We start from the raw sequence: 18,924 nt of genomic DNA on the forward strand, positions 1-18,924 counted from the left end.
TGCTGCTGACACTGCTAACCTTAAAAGCCATGTCAATTTTAATATTTTTGTAGGTATGTGGAAACAATAAAAATATTATACTAAATTATGGGTTAAAATATTCATTTCATAGCATACCTGTGGGAGACATCAAGTGTCAAACAGTTTAAGAGTTTTATCCCACTCAAGCTGAGATGAGAATGAAACTGGTTGGCAGATACCTGCTGTGTTAACTACGCAAAGTGCAAGTAAACGAATTTAAATAACTTTTAAATTATATATTTTGAAGCAGTGAGTAGTCAGTGGAATATTGGTATACATCATACATTTATTAGTGAACAACCCTCTCAAATCAGCCACAACAATTAAAAAAAATATGATTGCACTACTCGGTAAAGCAGAACTAGCAACTTTCATTTAAAAAAAGTACAAATCTTAAAAATTTCAATCAGTATACACGTGTATATAATAATACACTATACCTAGTTATATGTTAAATGCTACAAACAATATGATTCAAATGGAATGAAAAATTATAGCATTAAGAACCATTTCCTATATATAATATATATTAGCTTTTTTATTTTTTTTTTACTTTTTTTTCTTCCAAATACAAACATGGCAAAAATGAGGTAACTGTAAATGTGCAAGTACCAAAGCAAAATATCTTCCTAACACAGAACACATGCCCCTGGCCCTGTTGGTGGCTGGGTAGTCTGGAGTTCAGGCAGCGACCCCTAGAGGCCAGGGGGACTATTAGAACAGTAAACAATCCACTATCCCACAGCAAGAAATCATTGGTAAACAATCAGTGGCATCTACGGAGCAGTCAACAAATCACAAATCCTAAATAATTTTAGCTGCTTATTGGAACACAATTTTGCACCACACAAGCTGTGAGATTATTTATTAATTGGATCACAGAAAGACTACAAGATTCTATGTTTGTGTATGCATTTTTTTCAGTACAGGTAACACTGAGTTTTTTTTGTTTTTTTTTAAGGAATTGGGTTATTGTGAAAATGTCCTTATAAATCTAAATAAGAGTACAGTATAAACAGCCATCAGGTTTTCCCCAAGCTAAAATGCTCACATATATGGCAACTGAATTCATATTTTTTTATTATTTTGTTTGTTTTTTTAAACCATAACATTTACAGACAGTGCTTGTTTAAGGTAAAAGACCCTATGGCAGGTAAATAATTTTAACAGTTTAACAGTTTTGGTGAGAGCAAGACAATGCTATTTATGTCCCCTTTAATACACACTTACATTTAAGGCAGATGCATTTGATCTGATTACCTGGGCAGTAAAAGAATATTATGCATTACACATTTTGAAGGTGTCACTTAACAGTGGCCTTAGTTAAAACTAAGTGTTCCCCACCCCCACGTCAATACTGTTTAACTGTCACTGACCATTTTTAGGGGAACTACTAGCATTGCATGCTGTAAGGAATACATGAGATTCATAGCAAACTATTGCATTCCCTTAAGTGAGTGTAGCAACATACCTAAAATAGAACGCCTAGCACCTTTTCACTATATGGCTTTCAATTATCTAGTTTCCAGGCATGTCAGTATCAATGTCACCGAGGCAACAGCAGAAGCACTAAGGGGTCAAGAGCAGCCGTCTTCCCATCTGCACCAAGCGAGGGATTATGCTCACTTTGTTTCGTTATTTGTTTAGTTAGTTTTTTTCCCCTTTCAATTACTTCTTTTCTCTCATAAGTACTAGCGCTAATAAAATCTTGTAGTCATTCAGATCTGTTACAAATGTGTGCAGTACAACGCATGGCAGTTTTCAGCTGAGCCACGAGTCCCCGATCCCTCGGAACCCGAAGCCAACTAGAGCGGAAAAACAAATCAGAAAAGAACAGAAGAAAGGAAAAAAAGGAGAACCAACTGGGATCTGGTTAGACACGCATGCATATTGTGCACAATTAAATAGTCGCCCACCCATGTCTAGATATCTTTCACTGAAAATACAGGTTTTATTTTTTTTATTATTATTTTTTTCCTTAAATCATGCAAACACTGTTAGAATAGTTTTGGAAGTGGTTCAGGTAGGATAATGTGCTCGAGTGCACGATTTTCAACGGGATCACAACCTCTAAGTATGTGTGGTTCAAGTACAAGAACACAGAAATTAAATGTTAAACAGGTTTGAGTAACACTCGGATGATTGGTTGCAGTGACACATTGCCTATTCTTACTTTAGTACACCTCTATGAATCTTTTTTTTTCCTCCTTGCATGCCGGTCTTTAGATGGTGTAATAGTAACTACTACCATTGAAAAGGAGTATTAGTTCAGTTGATTACACTTAAAATATGTGTGGCCTGAGGAAAACAACCAAGAAAATCCAAACATGTCCCCTTCATGGCATCAATCCCATTTTAAACGGACTGTTTTCCTTTATTTTCAGTTACTGAGAGGCCCTGAGTTTTTTTGTTTTTTTTCTTTTCAAAATATATGCCAGTGAACAGATATGTATACACAGATTATTATCAAAAGTGTGGGTTAAATTCATCACAATGGCTTTTTTTTTCTTAAATTACCTGGCACGCATCAGCACAGACTCACATGCTCCTAAAATCACAGCAACATCCCTTGACCCAAGAAAGCAAGTCTGCCTATCTGCTTATAACTGCTACTCAGTGTACACAATGAAGCAAGAATATTTTTTATATATATATATATATATATATATATATATATATATATATATATATATATATTTTAGCTAGAGATATACATTATATATATGTGTATGTGGTGTGTATGTGTGCGCATATATACACACACACATATATACATATACATACACACACACACCCACACATACACACCCACCATATATAGTCCTATAATTAGAGTACTTTAAGAAAACAAAATGAAAAAACACTAAACATTTCATCCTTACCCCCTTTCAGTTTGGTTTTTAAAATTCTAAGCAGAGTGAACAAGAGCTGAGCATGTTTACAGTGCATTTCTAGCAACGACCACTCCACTCCCTCACTCTCCATCCTCAATTGGATCGTTGTGGAATTACTACAGTCAGCTGGCACATAGAAGTAGGGTCAACTACATGGTACGGGGCATGTCCACATTCTTCTGTCTTAAAAGCAAGACGATAATTTGAACTTTTCCACAGCGAGGCTATGCATACAATGCTTTATCTTTTACATCACTTTACACCACTAGCATGGCCTGGGACCTGACAATGTTGCCAAAGCACAAACACACACCAAAGATACACCGCGCTAGTATTCTGCCCTTATCCTTCAGACTTTCTCCAGGAAGATAAAAACCAATAAATAACACCATGTTAAAAACCGTGTACTCTTAAAACAAGTTAAACTGACTACGGATTTTAAGATTAGTAACAGGTTTGTGCTTGTCAAGGTCTTGAAGAAGGCAGAGCTGAAATCTTGTTGAGTATATTGAATTTTTGGCTCACAAACGAGGAAAATGCCTAGTCCTCCAAAAAAGAAGAAAACAGAAGAAAAAAAAAGGACAAAACAAAGTTTCATTCAGACAGACACTCATTGCACATATTGCTTTCTGCAAAAGGGTTGCACCTTCTCCAAAGTCTTTTTTGTTTGGTTTTTTGTTGTTGTTGTTGTTTCGTTTTTGGACGTCAGGCGTAACTAATATTTCTCCACTTCCCTGGCCGACGTAAGCGTGCTGGGAGGATGAGCCGAAGGCCGTCACTGTCCTGGGAGGGTAGGGTGGGGTAGAGTGGGGAGGGTTGAAATTGGCTTGGCCCCCCTTGGCCGTTCCTCCCGTACTCCCACCCTCGACACGGGTCTTGACTGCTGAAATGTGCTGGAGCGTGTCAATTAAAAATATTGCTAGCCTAAAAGAAGAATCTGTGCAAGGCCTGTGGGGTGGTTCTCCTGGGTGTAGCGAAGCCAAGGGTGGGCTGAGCTGGGCGGGGTCTTTTCCCAGGGCTTATACCTTTGGGGGGGTTGGGGGGGGGTTGGTATAGGTGTGCCATGCAGACAGAAGGGAAGTGGTCAGAGGGCAAAGGCAGAGGTCAGAGGCACGGTGCCATCCTCGCCCTTGTTTTCCAGGGCCGCAGTGACCTTTTCAACTTAGCAACAGTGCAAACGCCAGAGCGGTGAGGCCCAGAGTCTGTCTCCAAGGAGGGCACATCCTCAATGTCTCTCTCGCTGCACAAGAAGCGGGAGGGGTGGGGGGGTCCAACACACACGCACGCGCGCACACAGACCCTGTTGTGTCTGCAGTACGGTGTTCTGTATATTTGTTTTTTTCCTTTTTTCCCCTTTTACCTCAAGCCTCAGAGATTCAGACCCATTGCAAGTCATACGTTCACATTAGCATTTGCAGATAAAAAGAGTTGGGATAAAGATATTGAAATTATCAGTACATTATTGCAAAAAATACATTATTAACAAGTCACTTGAGCCCATCATGTACACAAACATGCATCTTATGATGGTTCTATCATCGAGCATCCTTTTCCCCCCCGCTGCTTGTCTAATTGCACAACGTTATTAAACCCAACCAGTGTTCCTGTCCTTCCTCCATCTCGCTCAACTACAACACAGCTTGAATTATTTGTGATCAGACAACTACAGAATATTCAACTGTGTAAGCAAAGATGTCAACACAACATGTATTATAGGTTATCTTTGGAATCTGCAAAAACAAGGGCAGAGAGGGGAAAGAAAACCGGGGGCCTCTGAAGGGGCGTGGTGGTGGGCTGGGCTGCAGAAGGCAGTAGCTTTCATGAAAACTCACAACGATGCACAGCAGAGGTCTAGCAGGTTCCGTCCAAATTCCGAGATTGCTTATTGGTCAAAAGGCAGGCGGGGGATGGGAGTTGCCTTAGCAGTGGGCCAAAGAGCACAGGACTGAGTGGCAGCTAGGTCGCAGGACTGTGTACGCGTGCGTGTGTGTATGCAAGTGTGTGTGTTCCTGCCTGCTCATGCCACACTCTCCAGGGTTTGTGCTGTTTTCCAGTGATGGATGAAGGCCTCGACTCACTCCACATCCCGGTGAACTTCAGATGCGTCCGCGCGGCAGATCGGACAGGTGCGATTGGTCTGCACATAAATGACGACAACGAGAACATTATCGAACGCAACCACTAGCCCAACTAACCACCTCATCTGCTGCACGCAGCCTGCTTCTTCAAAACAATGCCGTTTAGAGATGGGGGGGGATTTAGAAATTTTCTGAATCACAATTCACCAGTTACCTCCACTACAATCACGCTAATATCCCAGTGTTATTATAATAATGGGAGGTTTTTATTCTCACAGTAGTTCTAGTTTAAGACAGACATACGAGATCACTAACATTTTAGGACACCTCTCAGTGTTACAGTGAATCCTTCCATTTAAAAAAATCTCTATCGAAGATAAGTCTGTTAGCATAGCAGGAGTCTCTAGCTAGCCAGACTAGTCTAGTAGAAAGACTAGTGTGTGTGTGTACATTGTTGCTAAACACTCTTTGGATTTACACACATTTATTTTTTGCAAGTGTCAGTACTTCCATTAATCCAACATGTAAGGTTCTGTGTACGGCAGGAATTCTCAGAAGAGCTCCATCACAATACCACTATATTATGATTCTCATTATATTAAGATTATCACTCATTTCCTCAAACTGAATCAAAAACAGAATTAATATTGACTCAATCAGTAACCTAGCATAATCTAACTGAATCAGGCGATCAGTAGATTCCCAGCTCTTACGCTGATCACATCCAACATGTATGAAAATAGCAGACAGAGGTGTGAAGCCGATCATGCCAATTTTAAAAAGGAAAGTATAACCAAACAATTAGGCTCACACATGTAGCTGCGATTAGATAAGCAAAAGATCAGAGTGGTTCCACTGGTGTTTGAAAAGCACTACATGTTCAGGGGCTGCATCTGTCACGCCTCCCTGACGCAGAAACTCCGGACAACAGACAAAAGGTGGGTCGCATATATAGACGTGTGGACACCAGTGTCATGCTAGACTCGTGTGTGCGTGGGGTGGGGGGGTGGTGAGCAGGTGATGTGCTATGAAGCCAGGCACTCACCTTTAACCATTTGTCCACACACTTTGCATGAAACTCGTGATTACAGGGTAATACTCGGAGTAGCTGCCTTGACTCAAAATCACTAAAGCACACAACACACCTGGAAAGAAAGAAGAACAAAGGTCACTTTTAATAGTAATGGTCTCCTCACAAATGAAAGTTATATAGTGTACACTAACTATTTACAAGCACGCGTGACTTACAGGGTTTGCTCAGACTGGTGGTTTTCTGAATTGAACCGGTAGGATGGGAGCTGTTCTATGTCGGCTTTCGTCAGTCCTCGAGGTTTTGCCTCCCCGAGCCTTTCAGCGAGGTTTAGTAACGCCTGAGGCAGAACACCCAGCACATGCACTTTATTGCACAAATCTCACGGCACGAGATCACACACAGCAATTCTCGCTAGTTCCACCTCCACCGTCCTTAGCCAACGGACTCTACAGAACTGCGGCCGTCCGTGTGTGTGCGTCCAGGATAGAGTAGGACTCGCTCGCTGGATCGCTAACAGGTGACGGGTGCGTGACTGGGGACTAGAGCCTGCACCTTCCGTTCCCCTCACCTCGTAATTCTCCATCTCCACGTCGTCCACGTCCAGGTCCAGGCTGATGGCTGGGCCCACGGCGGTTGGAGGCACAGGAAGCATCGAGCTGTTCGAGCAATGCACACACACACACACACACACACACACAACCCCGCATCAACCCTGTTAACGTGTGAACAACACGTGCCCTCGGCCTAGGAAGGGATGTGCCTTTTGAAGCCTGTGTTTCTACTAATAGAAACCGTGCTTCCACTGCCTTTATAGTAAGAGTCATCTGAACCTCTAAGGCTCTGGTTCTCCTCCCAGACATCGAGGGCTACGTTTGGGCTTTGTTCCAACTCCCACGCGCCCGAGTCAGGTGCGTGACTGCTAATCGCCTGGCTCCGGTGTGCTGGGGCAGAACAAACTGTTGTTGCACTAATTAGGAGGAGCCCTGAAGGAGCCCACATGGGGAGCAAATCTATTCGCTCAAATGTTCCCCAAGTGGTACACTATGGAGGCACTCACGGATGGAGTGTACACATGTGCAGGAGGTGGGGGGACTCTTACAGGAAGTACGGTAGGAAGCCAGGGTAGTACGGTGGAGGAGGTGGTGGCGGTGGCAGGGGTTGCTGTAACCGGTACCTCTGGCCACTCCCGCGTCTGGGCAGCACGTGGGGATATGGCTGGAGAAACGAACGGAACCTGGTGAGTGCCAGTCCTACGCATGACAGCTGTGAAGAAAACGTGTTCATATGGCCAGCCTCAGTTTAGGACAGCGGAGAAAATTAAACGCCATCGTACCGTCGGTGTCAGCCGGAAAGCAGCCTGTCTCAGAGGGTCCCTAAACCCAGTCCCTAAACCCACTCCTCCAGGATATTTTACAAACATGAGACGATGTCTCTAAGGCAGACACAGACTGGGCACCACGTGGACTGAAGTAGCCTTTGATGGAGTTACTGACGTTGGACAGTCGTGGTTAGAGAGCTGTCGCTAACGTGCTAGGTTATCACGTAAGCAGACGCGGTGAACAACTCCACGTGGGCAAGATGGTAAAAGGCAGCTCACCACTCCGAAGGCCAGATCTTGGTGGAGGGGCTCCTGCGGGAGGTACTGGAGGGGCACGGATGGGGGCATGGCTGCCGGAGGGTGATGGGCCGGGGGGTAAGAGAACGTCCCCAGGGGATGCTGCTCTCCTCTCAGGTCCACCTCATTCTCCACTCTCTGTAGAGGCTGGAGGCAAAGCAGGAGAAGCGCGTGTGCGCCGCGTCAGACGTCTGAGGGGATCACTGCATTGTACTGAAGTACTTCATTCAAAACACATTAACATAGCCAACACTGAGCCAAAAGATATGAAAAGCAGACAGCTTTCAGGAATTTAGAAACTAAACACAGACCACGATTACCAGCCTTTAATACTGGGATTAGCGGCAGCATCTTGTGAGTGTTATTCCCTCCATTTACGACAATACAGAAGCAAATCTTTTAAATCTGATGGTTCACTGTCTATTATTTCTATATTGAGTACAGCAAAAGTTAAAGCTTAGTTTAGGGGCAAAAATGAAACCTTGCATGAAATGGGGCAATTTAAAAGGTGTTATTTTCATTATTTTGTACAGTGAGATTAAATTTGCAAGTTGGCTGTTTACAACTCTCGTACTAGCAGAGCGGAACAGATGAAGAGTTTTGTACCATCACTGGCGGCAGCATATCTAGTGGGCAAGAGGTGTTAAAATCAGCAATTTGTCACAAGGACAAGATTCTTTGTTCAAGCTACAAAAGTCTACGTTAGCTCTGTAATTAGCCTGTCTGCCAAAGAGTAATATGAAACACAGCCATCAATAATGTGCAAGCCTGTGGCATTACAAGAACCATGCTGCTCACAGCAGGAGACGCGCAACTCTAATAAAAAACACAAGTCCCACAAGGCAAACATTGTCAACACTGCAAAGGCAGTAGTTTATATGTCTGCAAACTTGGCTCTTGTGGTTTGCGACATTTTATTTGCGCTTCTGTGGTCATTGGTGTGAGATTTAAATATATATACATATATATATAAAATTTTAATATTCTTTACATCCATATTGCAATCAATAAATCAAACGCTGATATCTGTGGCAGGCACAAAACTGTAAAAACATGTTTTGGACTGAATGAAATGACAGTATGGCCTACCTGCCTATCTACTGCCCACCCTCCCTCCCTCACGCTCTGCAGTCCGCATGCGTAATCATTTGCACATGTGCAGAGTCTTTCACACATCTCTACACCCATTGCAGGGAGGTAGCCAAGCTAGTCGCACAAGGATGGCAGAAATGTTACACCAATACCTATAAGAGCTTGCACTGTTAAAGAAAGACAAATGTACAAAATGCTACAACCAAAAAGTCCTCTTAAACAACATTATTTTAATTTCATTCTTTATATCACTGTGGACAAGGCCATCTGCCAAATGTTGTACATATAATTGTAAACCGGAGTGAACATCAGTGTGGCTTTCCAACAGCAGTTAGCTATGTATCTAGGTACTGCAGCTGTTTAGTCAGCAAATATTAAGGATGGAATTTGCTGAAAATTCAAAATAAACATTCAAAACCAATTTTGGCTGCATAGTATCTCTACCCTGTTTGATGTTTTGAGCTTTGCCTGATATCTAACATTACCACAGCGAACTGTCACAAGCTAGCCATCAACAAGTTACTGCATTTAATAAAACTTCCCAATACTAACACACAAACGTGAAGCTGCAACAACAGCAGTCAGGTTTGTTATTTACACCCATTATGATAATGTTAAGTGTTTTATTACAAGTGATATGGGCAATACGATCACAATATCAGCACCCCCCCACACACACACAAACAAATGACCAATATTATATTTATCAAGATATATAATTTGATAGTCATCATGCTAATGACTAAAGCCTGAGGCAACCAGCAGGGTTCATTAAACTTTAGAACATAGAATATAGCTCATAGAAAGTTTAACATTTAACTGTGCAAACATACTTTATCTACCTTAACAAAACTTAATTTTAATAAATACTAATTATGTACTGGTCTAACATCTCTCAAATGTTTTAAAAAGTAAAAATATGTGAAAAGGTGCAAAATGTGTAACCCTGTAAACAGTCATTAGGTTTTTACAGCAGTGAAAATGTGCCTGTTATTCTTGCTTCTTTTTCATTTTTCATATTGGGTAATGGCTGCAAAATATGACATGACTTACTGTTTTGGTACAAGCCAATTATCATTGCTAAAACATGGATGGACCAACATGGGCCGCATTTTTATACTGTGGTGTGGTTGCTGTAGCACCTTTTCACTGACGGAAAAGATTTGTCGTTTTTCCATCTTGGTTTGCATCAACCAACAACATATGTTTCAGACCATCTTACTCTGTGCTTTATTGCTTTGCAGATATCCAAACCACTTACACATAACTTAGGTTGTGGTAACTTTTTTTTGTCAACAATAGCCTCAGCTTTGGAGGATATTGCAAGTTCACCTTCACTTTCATGCCACTCGTGGATTCCACTAATTTTCCTCTACTTTTCAGCGCTGATAGCTCAAACAATGTTTTGCAGTAAGAAACAGGTGTGTACTTTTACATGCAAGCCAAAACTGACTGACTGGCTATTGTGTTCATTTCTGCTGTGTGATCAACTGTTACATCTATCCTTATCAAGTAAAAATGTCAAAAGCTTATCATCTTGATCGCAATCTTGTTTCAGGATCACTTTACTCGCCAAGCACTGCATGAAGTAGCTGGACATAGCGATGAAAGTGATGGTTTGTGCTCCTTTGTCCGATGCTCTCATGCACAGTGCGTGTTCATGCGTTTTAGGAGAGCGTCTTTGTAAGGAGGGCTGAAGGTAGGAGATTTCGTCACTCGGATCACTTAAAAAAAAACTAGCTTACATTTGCTGGTTTGTACAAAATTATCTACTGGAGTAATTTTAATTACGTTTACAATAATGCAACAACTGATTTGTTGTCAACTGAACAGAAAGGTTTGCTGACATGTACAGGCCCCAGTGCATCATCATAACTGGAAGACAAACAAGTCCTGCACAGTTCCACACAGCTCTGAGCTCAGTTCTGACCAGGACTGAACACATGAGCGACCCTGATCCAACCGTTAATACTGCATCTCTCTGAGCCAGACCTGCACAGCTCTGCCTGGCTCCACTAATGAGCTCTGCTCCTTAAGGGAAACACAATTAATGTTATCAGATGATGGTGGCAAAGTTAGAATAAATGTCTAGAGAGCAGGGATGGCAGACCCTGTGTTTCTTTTGGGGATTTTTTTGTACTTAAACTCTCATTATGCCAGTTCCTATGCAGCAGCTAGCTAGCCTACAACAGCTACACACCGGGAGGGGGCAGGCAAGCATGTGCTTCCTCCGAGACACGTAAGGACATGCACCATGAGCCGCTTGCCATGCTGCGAACCTGGGCAGCTGAACACCACTAACTGCCCCTTGTCTGCGCAGGTGTAAGCACACAAACACCTGTGATTGGCTAATGTCGTTCTGACTGAGAGTGGACAAAGTAATGCCATCCCTTCCACACAGAGAACAGTGCCAGTTTTGCTCTCCTGGTTCAAAGATGGCTGTGGCATTGTATGGGCTAGAACCATCACACCTACTACAACAGGGCAAACGTTTTTAGAGTAGCCCAATATGGCGAAAAATAGTATACTGCAATATACATGAAAAACACAGTACTTAAAGACTGGCTAGCAATTTTGTTTTCATTCTTTTTCCATCATTATTTACACTTTATGAATCAAACATACAGTGATTCATCAAACCATTCAGGGAAAGCTTGTCGGAGATTGTTCAGGGTCCTCACAGCACACAAGGAGAAATGTCACGATGTGTTAAAAGTCAATTTGCATATTGCACCCTCCTGCAGTTACCGCGGAGGCCCACAATGATACAACAAACGGTATATCGTGCATCACGGCTCATTCTTAAACTGGATCAAACACTCCCCAGAAGCAGGGGGGAGCCTCTCCACCGCTCACCCTATGATGCTTGCTGGGTGAAAACCCTTAGGATGGCAGCCGCAGATCTTACCAGGCGTGGGTGCTGAGGCTGCAATGGCACGAACTGGCTGAGCGGGGCCAGGTGAGGGGGCTGGTGTGCTGGCACCGGCGGGCTGGGGTGAAGGATGAAATGCTCACTGGAGATGAGTGGCGGGAACGCCTGGTAAGACACGGGCAAGTGCTGCATGGTACATGCCTGAATAAGCTGTAGGGGGGAGGGAGGGAGAGAGAGAGAGAGAGAGAAAGAGATCATGAAAGGAGTTCATTTCGTAGTCCAAGCAAAGTATCAAAGCCAAAAGGCTCTGACGTCATTAATGCAATACATCTTTGAACCAGGAATATGGCTAATGCTTCACAGTTCAGCAGCTGTATTCAAATTAGGCTGCTGTAGTTGGTACTCAGAAAGCTTTGTTGTTGTTCACGGAAAGTGAAACTGTTGCAAGCAGTACTGTGCTCACGTGACCAGCCATTTTGTGGCGCTTGTCTGCAAATTATGAAAAGTGAATCATGTTGATGTCAATTACAACACAGGCTGGTACAAGCTGCCTGTCCACTACCATCACAGAGCACTCACAAACATAACACATAGGTGGTAGCTACTCATGTCAACACCACAGATGTAATGAATTAAGCAGATGACGATTCACCAGAAATTAGGCCTTTTAAATATATATTTATGTGAAAAATATTTTAAAGTGTAGCGGTCACAGTGACAGCCTGGACCAAAGGTATCAATGGGACCGGCCTGCTACAGCACTAACAAGTTTAATCAGGAGCTACAGCAGCCAACAATGGTTATGACGTAAATTCTCTCACGTCAGGAATCTGCAGGCTGCAGGCACTCGTCAATAAGCACATTAGCACGTAAAGTTACTTTGGGGGGTCCAGCTGTTCTATCAAGCTAGTGCTGGAAGCTGCATGATGTGCGGCAGGCGTGTGCGAACGCTACACAGACGGCACGGATATTCCAGCTCTTCCTTTTCAAACTCACGGGAGGAGGAAGGCAGCAGAGCAGAGAGAGCTGTCCGCTGAACATTACCGAGCATGCTGGGAGCTGCTGGCCGCCACACGCCGGCATCGGCTGCCCCGCGTGCACGGGGAAGCCGTGGGTCGTCACCGTGGTAACTGTGTAAGATATCGGTACGGATCCTTGATGCATCTTTGGGAGAAGGGGGGGGGGGCGGGGGCGGAGAGAACGAACCATTATTTTAAATACGGAATTGAGAGAAGGAGGAAAAGTGTTCCATTTAAAAAAGTGAGCATTCATGGACTAAATCTTCATGAGCTCAGGCCACTTGGTTAAGGCGTGGAGCTACACTAGTCCCCTCCTCCCTACCCTGTGCAGCCTACCTGCTCATGAAGGTCCACCATGATGGAGCTTGGTTGAGGTGGGTGCGGGTGGAGAAGGCGCGGAGGCGCGCCAGCGTGGCCGTACTGCCGGGACTCCTCTAGGGGGAGCTGCTGAGGTGGGAACGTAGCATGGGGAAAGCTCTCATCCTGCCGCGGGGCACCGCGCACAACAGCTCCGTCTCTCTGTCCCCACTGCCGTCGTGCTGGAGGACTGAGAATCACAAGACAAATCCACCATGCATACATTTTCTTTATCTAGAGATTCTTGTCAATAAGGTACACAAACCCCAAAACTGCAACTTTTTTTTAGGAAAAGTAAATGAATAACACCTCAGAAGGCTTCTGCTTGGTGAGACTTATCCCCCTGCCAGTTACTTGAGCCTTGTCCTAGAGGGCATTCCTGGACAATTTAGAGTTCTTAAACAACCAACACCCCCAATTCAGCTCATCCACAACTTGAAAAGGCTTACACTCTGTTGAGGCCAAAACTGTGCCAGCATGATGGCTGAAAGCATAACAAACGACCCACCTTCTCCTGAGGTGCACAGGCGTGTTGCACGGTCCCCCGAGGAACCTCCTCTGGTTTAAGGGGGCTGTTGGCGGCCGCCTATTCACAGCTATTTCCCATGGTCGCATTTGTGACGTCGTGAAGAACGAGTCACAGCCGGGGTGGGGGAGCAGTAGTGCTGGAGGCACTTGTGTTGGAAAGCGCAGATTGTCTTCACTCTGTCTCACACACACACAAACTATGACAATTCCAGCGTACTAAATAGCATTACTGCTTTAACTGTCTTCCTAAAACTGTCATCAAAGCTGTCTGAATTTGACAAAATACTACCACAGATAAATCAAATTTTATGATTTACATGCCTTATTGTGACAAGAACGAAGCTGCATTCTTGAGACACTAGTTTATTTCTATGAATTTTAAAAAGAGCCTATAACTGTCTCATTACAAAGAACTGATATAATCTACATTTCCCAGCACATTAGGATAGCTAGGACGGCTGACTAGCGAAAATTGCTCGAATACTCCCGTTTTAATGGCCGAAAATGAAAAGTAGAAAATACTGAATTTCTTATTAATGCGCACGACTTATCGTCTGACTGCCAATAAACAGCGATAAAACGCTTCAAAAATGGGATGCTCCAACTTCAACAAAGCGCGTAGCGTTAAAGCCATGTGCTCATAGACAAAGCAACAACAAAGAAGCGCCATCAAAACAGACTACAGACGAGCTAGCCTTGTGTGTCCAAACATGACGACGCAAAATGAAAATCAGCCATCTAGTTGTACAATTTTAGCACGCTTTATATTTGCACAGAGCATGCACAATTAGCTTTTGTTGCTTGATGTAGAATGGGTTCTTCAATGCTACGGTTAGCTAGCTAGCACAAAGACAGAATACCATACACGTGTGGCTGACTTTGTTGCCATTTGATCAAGCTGCAGTTGTTGGTAACCTTCGCGTTAGTTAGGTCGCTTCAGCGTGAGAAAAAAAGTGCAAGGGCTCCAACGTTCCAAAAAAAATCCAACACAAGCTAACCGACCAGCTAATGTGAGAAATGAAGTTACTTTTTTAGCCGTACACTAGCTTAGGTAGCTGTAGTTTGCATAGATTGTATGCAAACAAGCTCAAACAGGAAATGCAGTGATGCACTACGACAAAGGAACACCAGGCAGACTGTTGTGAAGGGAAATGTGGCTAGCAGGCTAGCTAAGATAGCTAGATTGTTTTTGTGAATGGTTAAGAGTTTAAAAGGCTAACGCTAGCCAGGTAACTTCTACGTTAGTTTCCAAGTCATCTTAGCATGTTACTAACGTTAGCTTAGCTGCTTAAATAATTAAGAGTTATAGAGTTTAGGATTTTGTCGAAAATAAAGGTTATATAGATAGCTAGCTTGTTAGCCACTGAACTAGCTGACTGGCTAAATTGCCTACTAGCATAGCTAACAGCTACCTTACTTGTTTTCAACTGGCGGGTCAGTCTCCGACACGTCCGAGCAGTCTGTAGCGTTAGGAGCCGAGCTAGTTTTGTAAATAAACTAATCCAGTGGAAGCTACGATCTAGATATAAACTAAAGATCGTGCATGCTTCATGTAGGAGTATTCTCCTTTTTGTCCGTTTACTTCCTTTCGCATGAGGTTGTTGACTGTAGCTGTTAGGTGTTCACGTCCAGCATTGGCTTAAAAGAGGAAAAGTCCATCGATGCTGGGTACTTTGGTCATTTATTTCCACTCGAAAGCCATAAAACTAAACCAACATTTCAACTGTTTATTTTAGAACAACTATATCGCTGCATTCCAATACAATTTAATCGGCAACATTCCACCGCGCGTGCTGTCATCCTGCAGGTCCGCGCACAACATACTCGTGGGGTTAGAATTCATGTTTAGCCCCGCCTTTTTCCTCCAAAACACCAGGCAAGTGTGGCAGAAACAGTTTTGGCAAGTTCTTATGTGATATTTGACTACATTTAGCTAGAGTTCTGTTAAAGATCAACTTCAGGGTTGTTTTACACTGATCTGTCACCCACCAACAGGCTTTTTACAGGTAAGTAGGCTATTCGGTCTTTAAATAGCCTATTATGCAAAAGGAAGAACGGTGTGGTTTTCAAAGCCAACAAATGCGGGTTAACGAGTGACTGAATCAGCTATAATTTCAATTAGACAATGATTTATGCCGATAAATAAATAGCTACTTAACTACAGCCTCCTTAAACCCCCGGTCACAACGATATATAGGCTAGTATGTTAATTGTTGTTGCAGCACTGGTCCTTGCAATATCACATTCACAAAAGGCTGCAATTATCACTTTCTAGTTGGCAGTACGCCCAGTGCATCAGAATCAAGCCACCCCGTTGAAGCTCAATTGAGCAAATGTTCTGAGGAATCAGACATTCATTTGGCCTGATAAATGTAGTCTGCACACATTTTTGGAGTCATGCAGTCCTGCAACTTAAAGATGTAACATTAAAATATAAACCCCACATTCTCATATTGTAATTACAATAAGTAGTTCAAATTTAAGCATAACATTTTTTTCCAATTAATTTTTTTCTTCACCAATATATAAATGACGCCTTGAGTAAATCGGGTAGTCACATAAGTTTTCTGTCATGCATTTAATATAGCATTATCTGTTGAATTACAAGAAGGGTGGGTGTTTCTTTTCCACAATTAATAAAAACGACAATGCAATATAATACATAAATAAGACAGCGATATACAGTTAATTGTAATGTTTGATGTAACTCTATATAGCATACAATTAGCTGCTACATTATAGCTGCTTACAAATGCCCATTATTGTGTAGTAGGGTAATGACCGGTAATAGTCTACCGCTATTATACATCTTAAGGCTGGCCAAATGCCCTGGTTCTAACAAAGTTGGGATTCTCTCAAATGCACACGAAACGTACATCAAAACAACTCCTGATATCTAACACTATTATGCAGCTTGTTGCAGATATTACTTTTGACATCTATCATTTCATATCTCACATTGTTTAACAACAAAAAAGCATCAACCAGTATCAAATATTTGCTGAACGCATTTCCGAGGACTCAGATGTAGCCTTGGACGCTGCTGCCATGAGTCCTAGTGTTTCTTTCTGTTATGTTTGGCGGAGAAAGTAGGCCTATTTCTTTTTAAAATATAGTTCCTCTATACGGCATTTACGTGGATCGCATACTCAAGACAAGACAGCAGCGTCATGTCATGTCACGTCTGCGCGCAGGTGAACTCGCAATCCGAGCAGTTTTGACGGGCTACGTTCTCCAGTGACAGGATGACATAGTCAACCTCGTTACGTAAGCCTTGCGCCAAATGGCTAGCCGGCAAAGAGAGGAACCAACGAAAGACAATTTGTCGAAGCTTGCCTATCCTTTTTAAAAGCTGTCTTTGAAAGGGCTCTAAACTGTGATAACAGAAATGACATTTTGGAGGTAGCAAATAAGGAGCCTGGTGTGCAATAACGAAACTAATCACTTAGGCGATGATAGCAACACAATATTTTCAGTATAATTGGGGTACTCTGATGTCTTTTAAGTAGATGATATGATCAGATATGAAAATGTATGCGTTTTACATCATTTTCAGAGGCCCCTTGTCGGCTTCACTGCAGAGAAGGCATTGCAATGTGACAGAGTAACCTGTTTCTAGTGAAAAGCATAGAAACAAATAATAATCATTTAAAAAATCTCCGTTGGTTTGTTTAGGAAATCGCGCTCCCTAATTCGATGTGCACGGCTGAACAGCGTGTTTACAACTAACGCTTGAACATTTCCTATGTACTTCCAGTCAAATGTAAACATTACATAGCTCTCATAGCCAGCAAGAAAACAAGGAGGGGCGCAAGGATAGGGGGAAAAGACGAACACGAGCCGAGCTCTAAAGCACGTAATCGAACTGATGCCCAAGCAGCGCACGAAGGCCAAATGCACAGAAATATGCCAATATGTTGCAAACCATTACCTGATTGTTAATTTGCACGCATTTCAATCACTGACATTTTCTTCCTTGTAATCCATCACATCTCTCACATCTTCGGTGCGGCATTCTCCTCAGCTGTTCCTTTTAGTGGAACATTCCGTGGATTTCACCACTGTTAGGGCGAAAGGTACAAAGAGTGGCGCATGAAAATAAAGAAGCCTAACTGATGCAATTTACGTGACATTTCTATCTTCGTAAATAAACAGCTTAAGTGTTGGACTGTCGAATAAACAATGTAACCCGTGTGGCTCCGTGTCATACTTTAGGCAATTGCACGATTTTTGGACAGACCCCTACATGGAACGTCTTAAAGGGCGCTCTCCATTACGACTTGGTCTACCGTAATTATTGTATAACTTTATCACCGAACTCCCCAATGTCATACCTCGGTTGCCAAGATCATGCAATATGTGGAGGTCAGTGAACCGTAAGGTGAAACGCCAGATTAAAATTATCTCATACTTGATATACCTGTTGTATCAAATGCGACTTTCTAGCGCCGTGAATGTGCAAATGCACATAAAATTATGCATTGTCTTGATATTAAAAAAGGTTATGCGCAGAACAATAATAGTATCAAATATTCAAGACAATTGGTGAAATTAACGCTTATTCATTATAGCTTTTTGATTCATTTATTGACTGAATTTGTTTTAAGTTTTGAATAAACAAAGTTTTTATATTGCAGTCATAATATAACCAACTAATACCTGTGTAGTGTCTCCATGCAATGCATAGCAATTATACGGTGCGTTGACGTGTGTCCCTCCACTGGCGCTGCGTTGTATGCCAACACTGTCTCTTTTGGCAGATTCTGAAAACAAAACAATGAAACTATATGAAGAGTACTTATAGAAACTCGATACCATTACAATTTAAAAACCTTAAGGCTTAAAGCCTTAATATGTTTCATATTTCACTTTTTTTTTCATTTGGCATATGTCAATTATAGAAAATTGGGCACTTCATCTTAAAAATATTAAATAGTTTCTTTGAGAATGTTCTGTTAAAATGTGATATGTGATGAAAGCTCTGCTCATTTACATTACTAATTTCAGACACTAACGTCCACTTGGCAAATTGAAGATGCAGAGTGAATTAACCAACTGTTAAATGTATCACTGAATGACTGTGGTTAAAACACTAGCTATATATTGAGGGGAAAAAAATGTAAACCCACATGAGGCTACATCATTTAAAAATGTTGAACCCCATATCATTTATTTGTATAGCAAATATAAGAGAAAGTGAAGGAAGACTTTTCATATCTTTTCAAAAAGATCACAAAAATATGTGTGTATTTTAAACAAACCAAAATGCAACCAAACCAACCAAAGAAACAAAACTGAAGCCTTCAGTGTTGATTATGGGGACTGCATTTCTGCTTATTCCCCTCTAACTAGGCTGTCCATCATAGCTCATCAGTGCCGGACAATGATGCGTTACGGTTGGGCCTAAAATCATTT

At 42.3% G+C, this 18,924-nt stretch overlaps 1 protein-coding gene across 8 annotated transcripts; it reads right to left on the minus strand.

Moving 5' to 3' along the window:
* Positions 1-286: 286 nt before the first annotated feature.
* rnf44 (ring finger protein 44) lies at positions 287-17,725 on the minus strand. 8 transcript variants are annotated; one of them, XM_081710857.1, is made up of 11 exons: positions 17,441-17,725; positions 13,490-13,686; positions 12,961-13,171; positions 12,602-12,769; positions 11,642-11,815; positions 7,624-7,788; positions 7,126-7,289; positions 6,595-6,682; positions 6,242-6,363; positions 6,039-6,138; positions 287-5,052 (listed from the first exon to the last, which is right to left on the minus strand). In XM_081710857.1, exons 2-11 carry the CDS (start codon positions 13,594-13,596, stop codon positions 4,990-4,992), a joined length of 1,362 nt encoding a protein of 453 aa, XP_081566983.1. In that variant the 5' UTR covers positions 13,597-13,686; positions 17,441-17,725; the 3' UTR covers positions 287-4,989. The 8 variants fall into 8 exon arrangements, with proteins under 8 accessions (XP_081566983.1, XP_081566985.1, XP_081566984.1 ...); XM_081710859.1 differs by having other exon boundaries at positions 13,490-13,706; XM_081710858.1 differs by lacking the exon at positions 17,441-17,725 and adding an exon at positions 14,927-17,357 and having other exon boundaries at positions 13,490-13,706.
* Between the last annotated feature and the right edge of the window lie 1,199 nt (positions 17,726-18,924).

The sequence above is a fragment of the Electrophorus electricus genome, chromosome 3 (assembly GCF_041902795.1).
Source record: "Electrophorus electricus isolate QZ-2024a chromosome 3, ASM4190279v1, whole genome shotgun sequence".
Taxonomy (NCBI): domain Eukaryota; kingdom Metazoa; phylum Chordata; class Actinopteri; order Gymnotiformes; family Gymnotidae; genus Electrophorus; species Electrophorus electricus.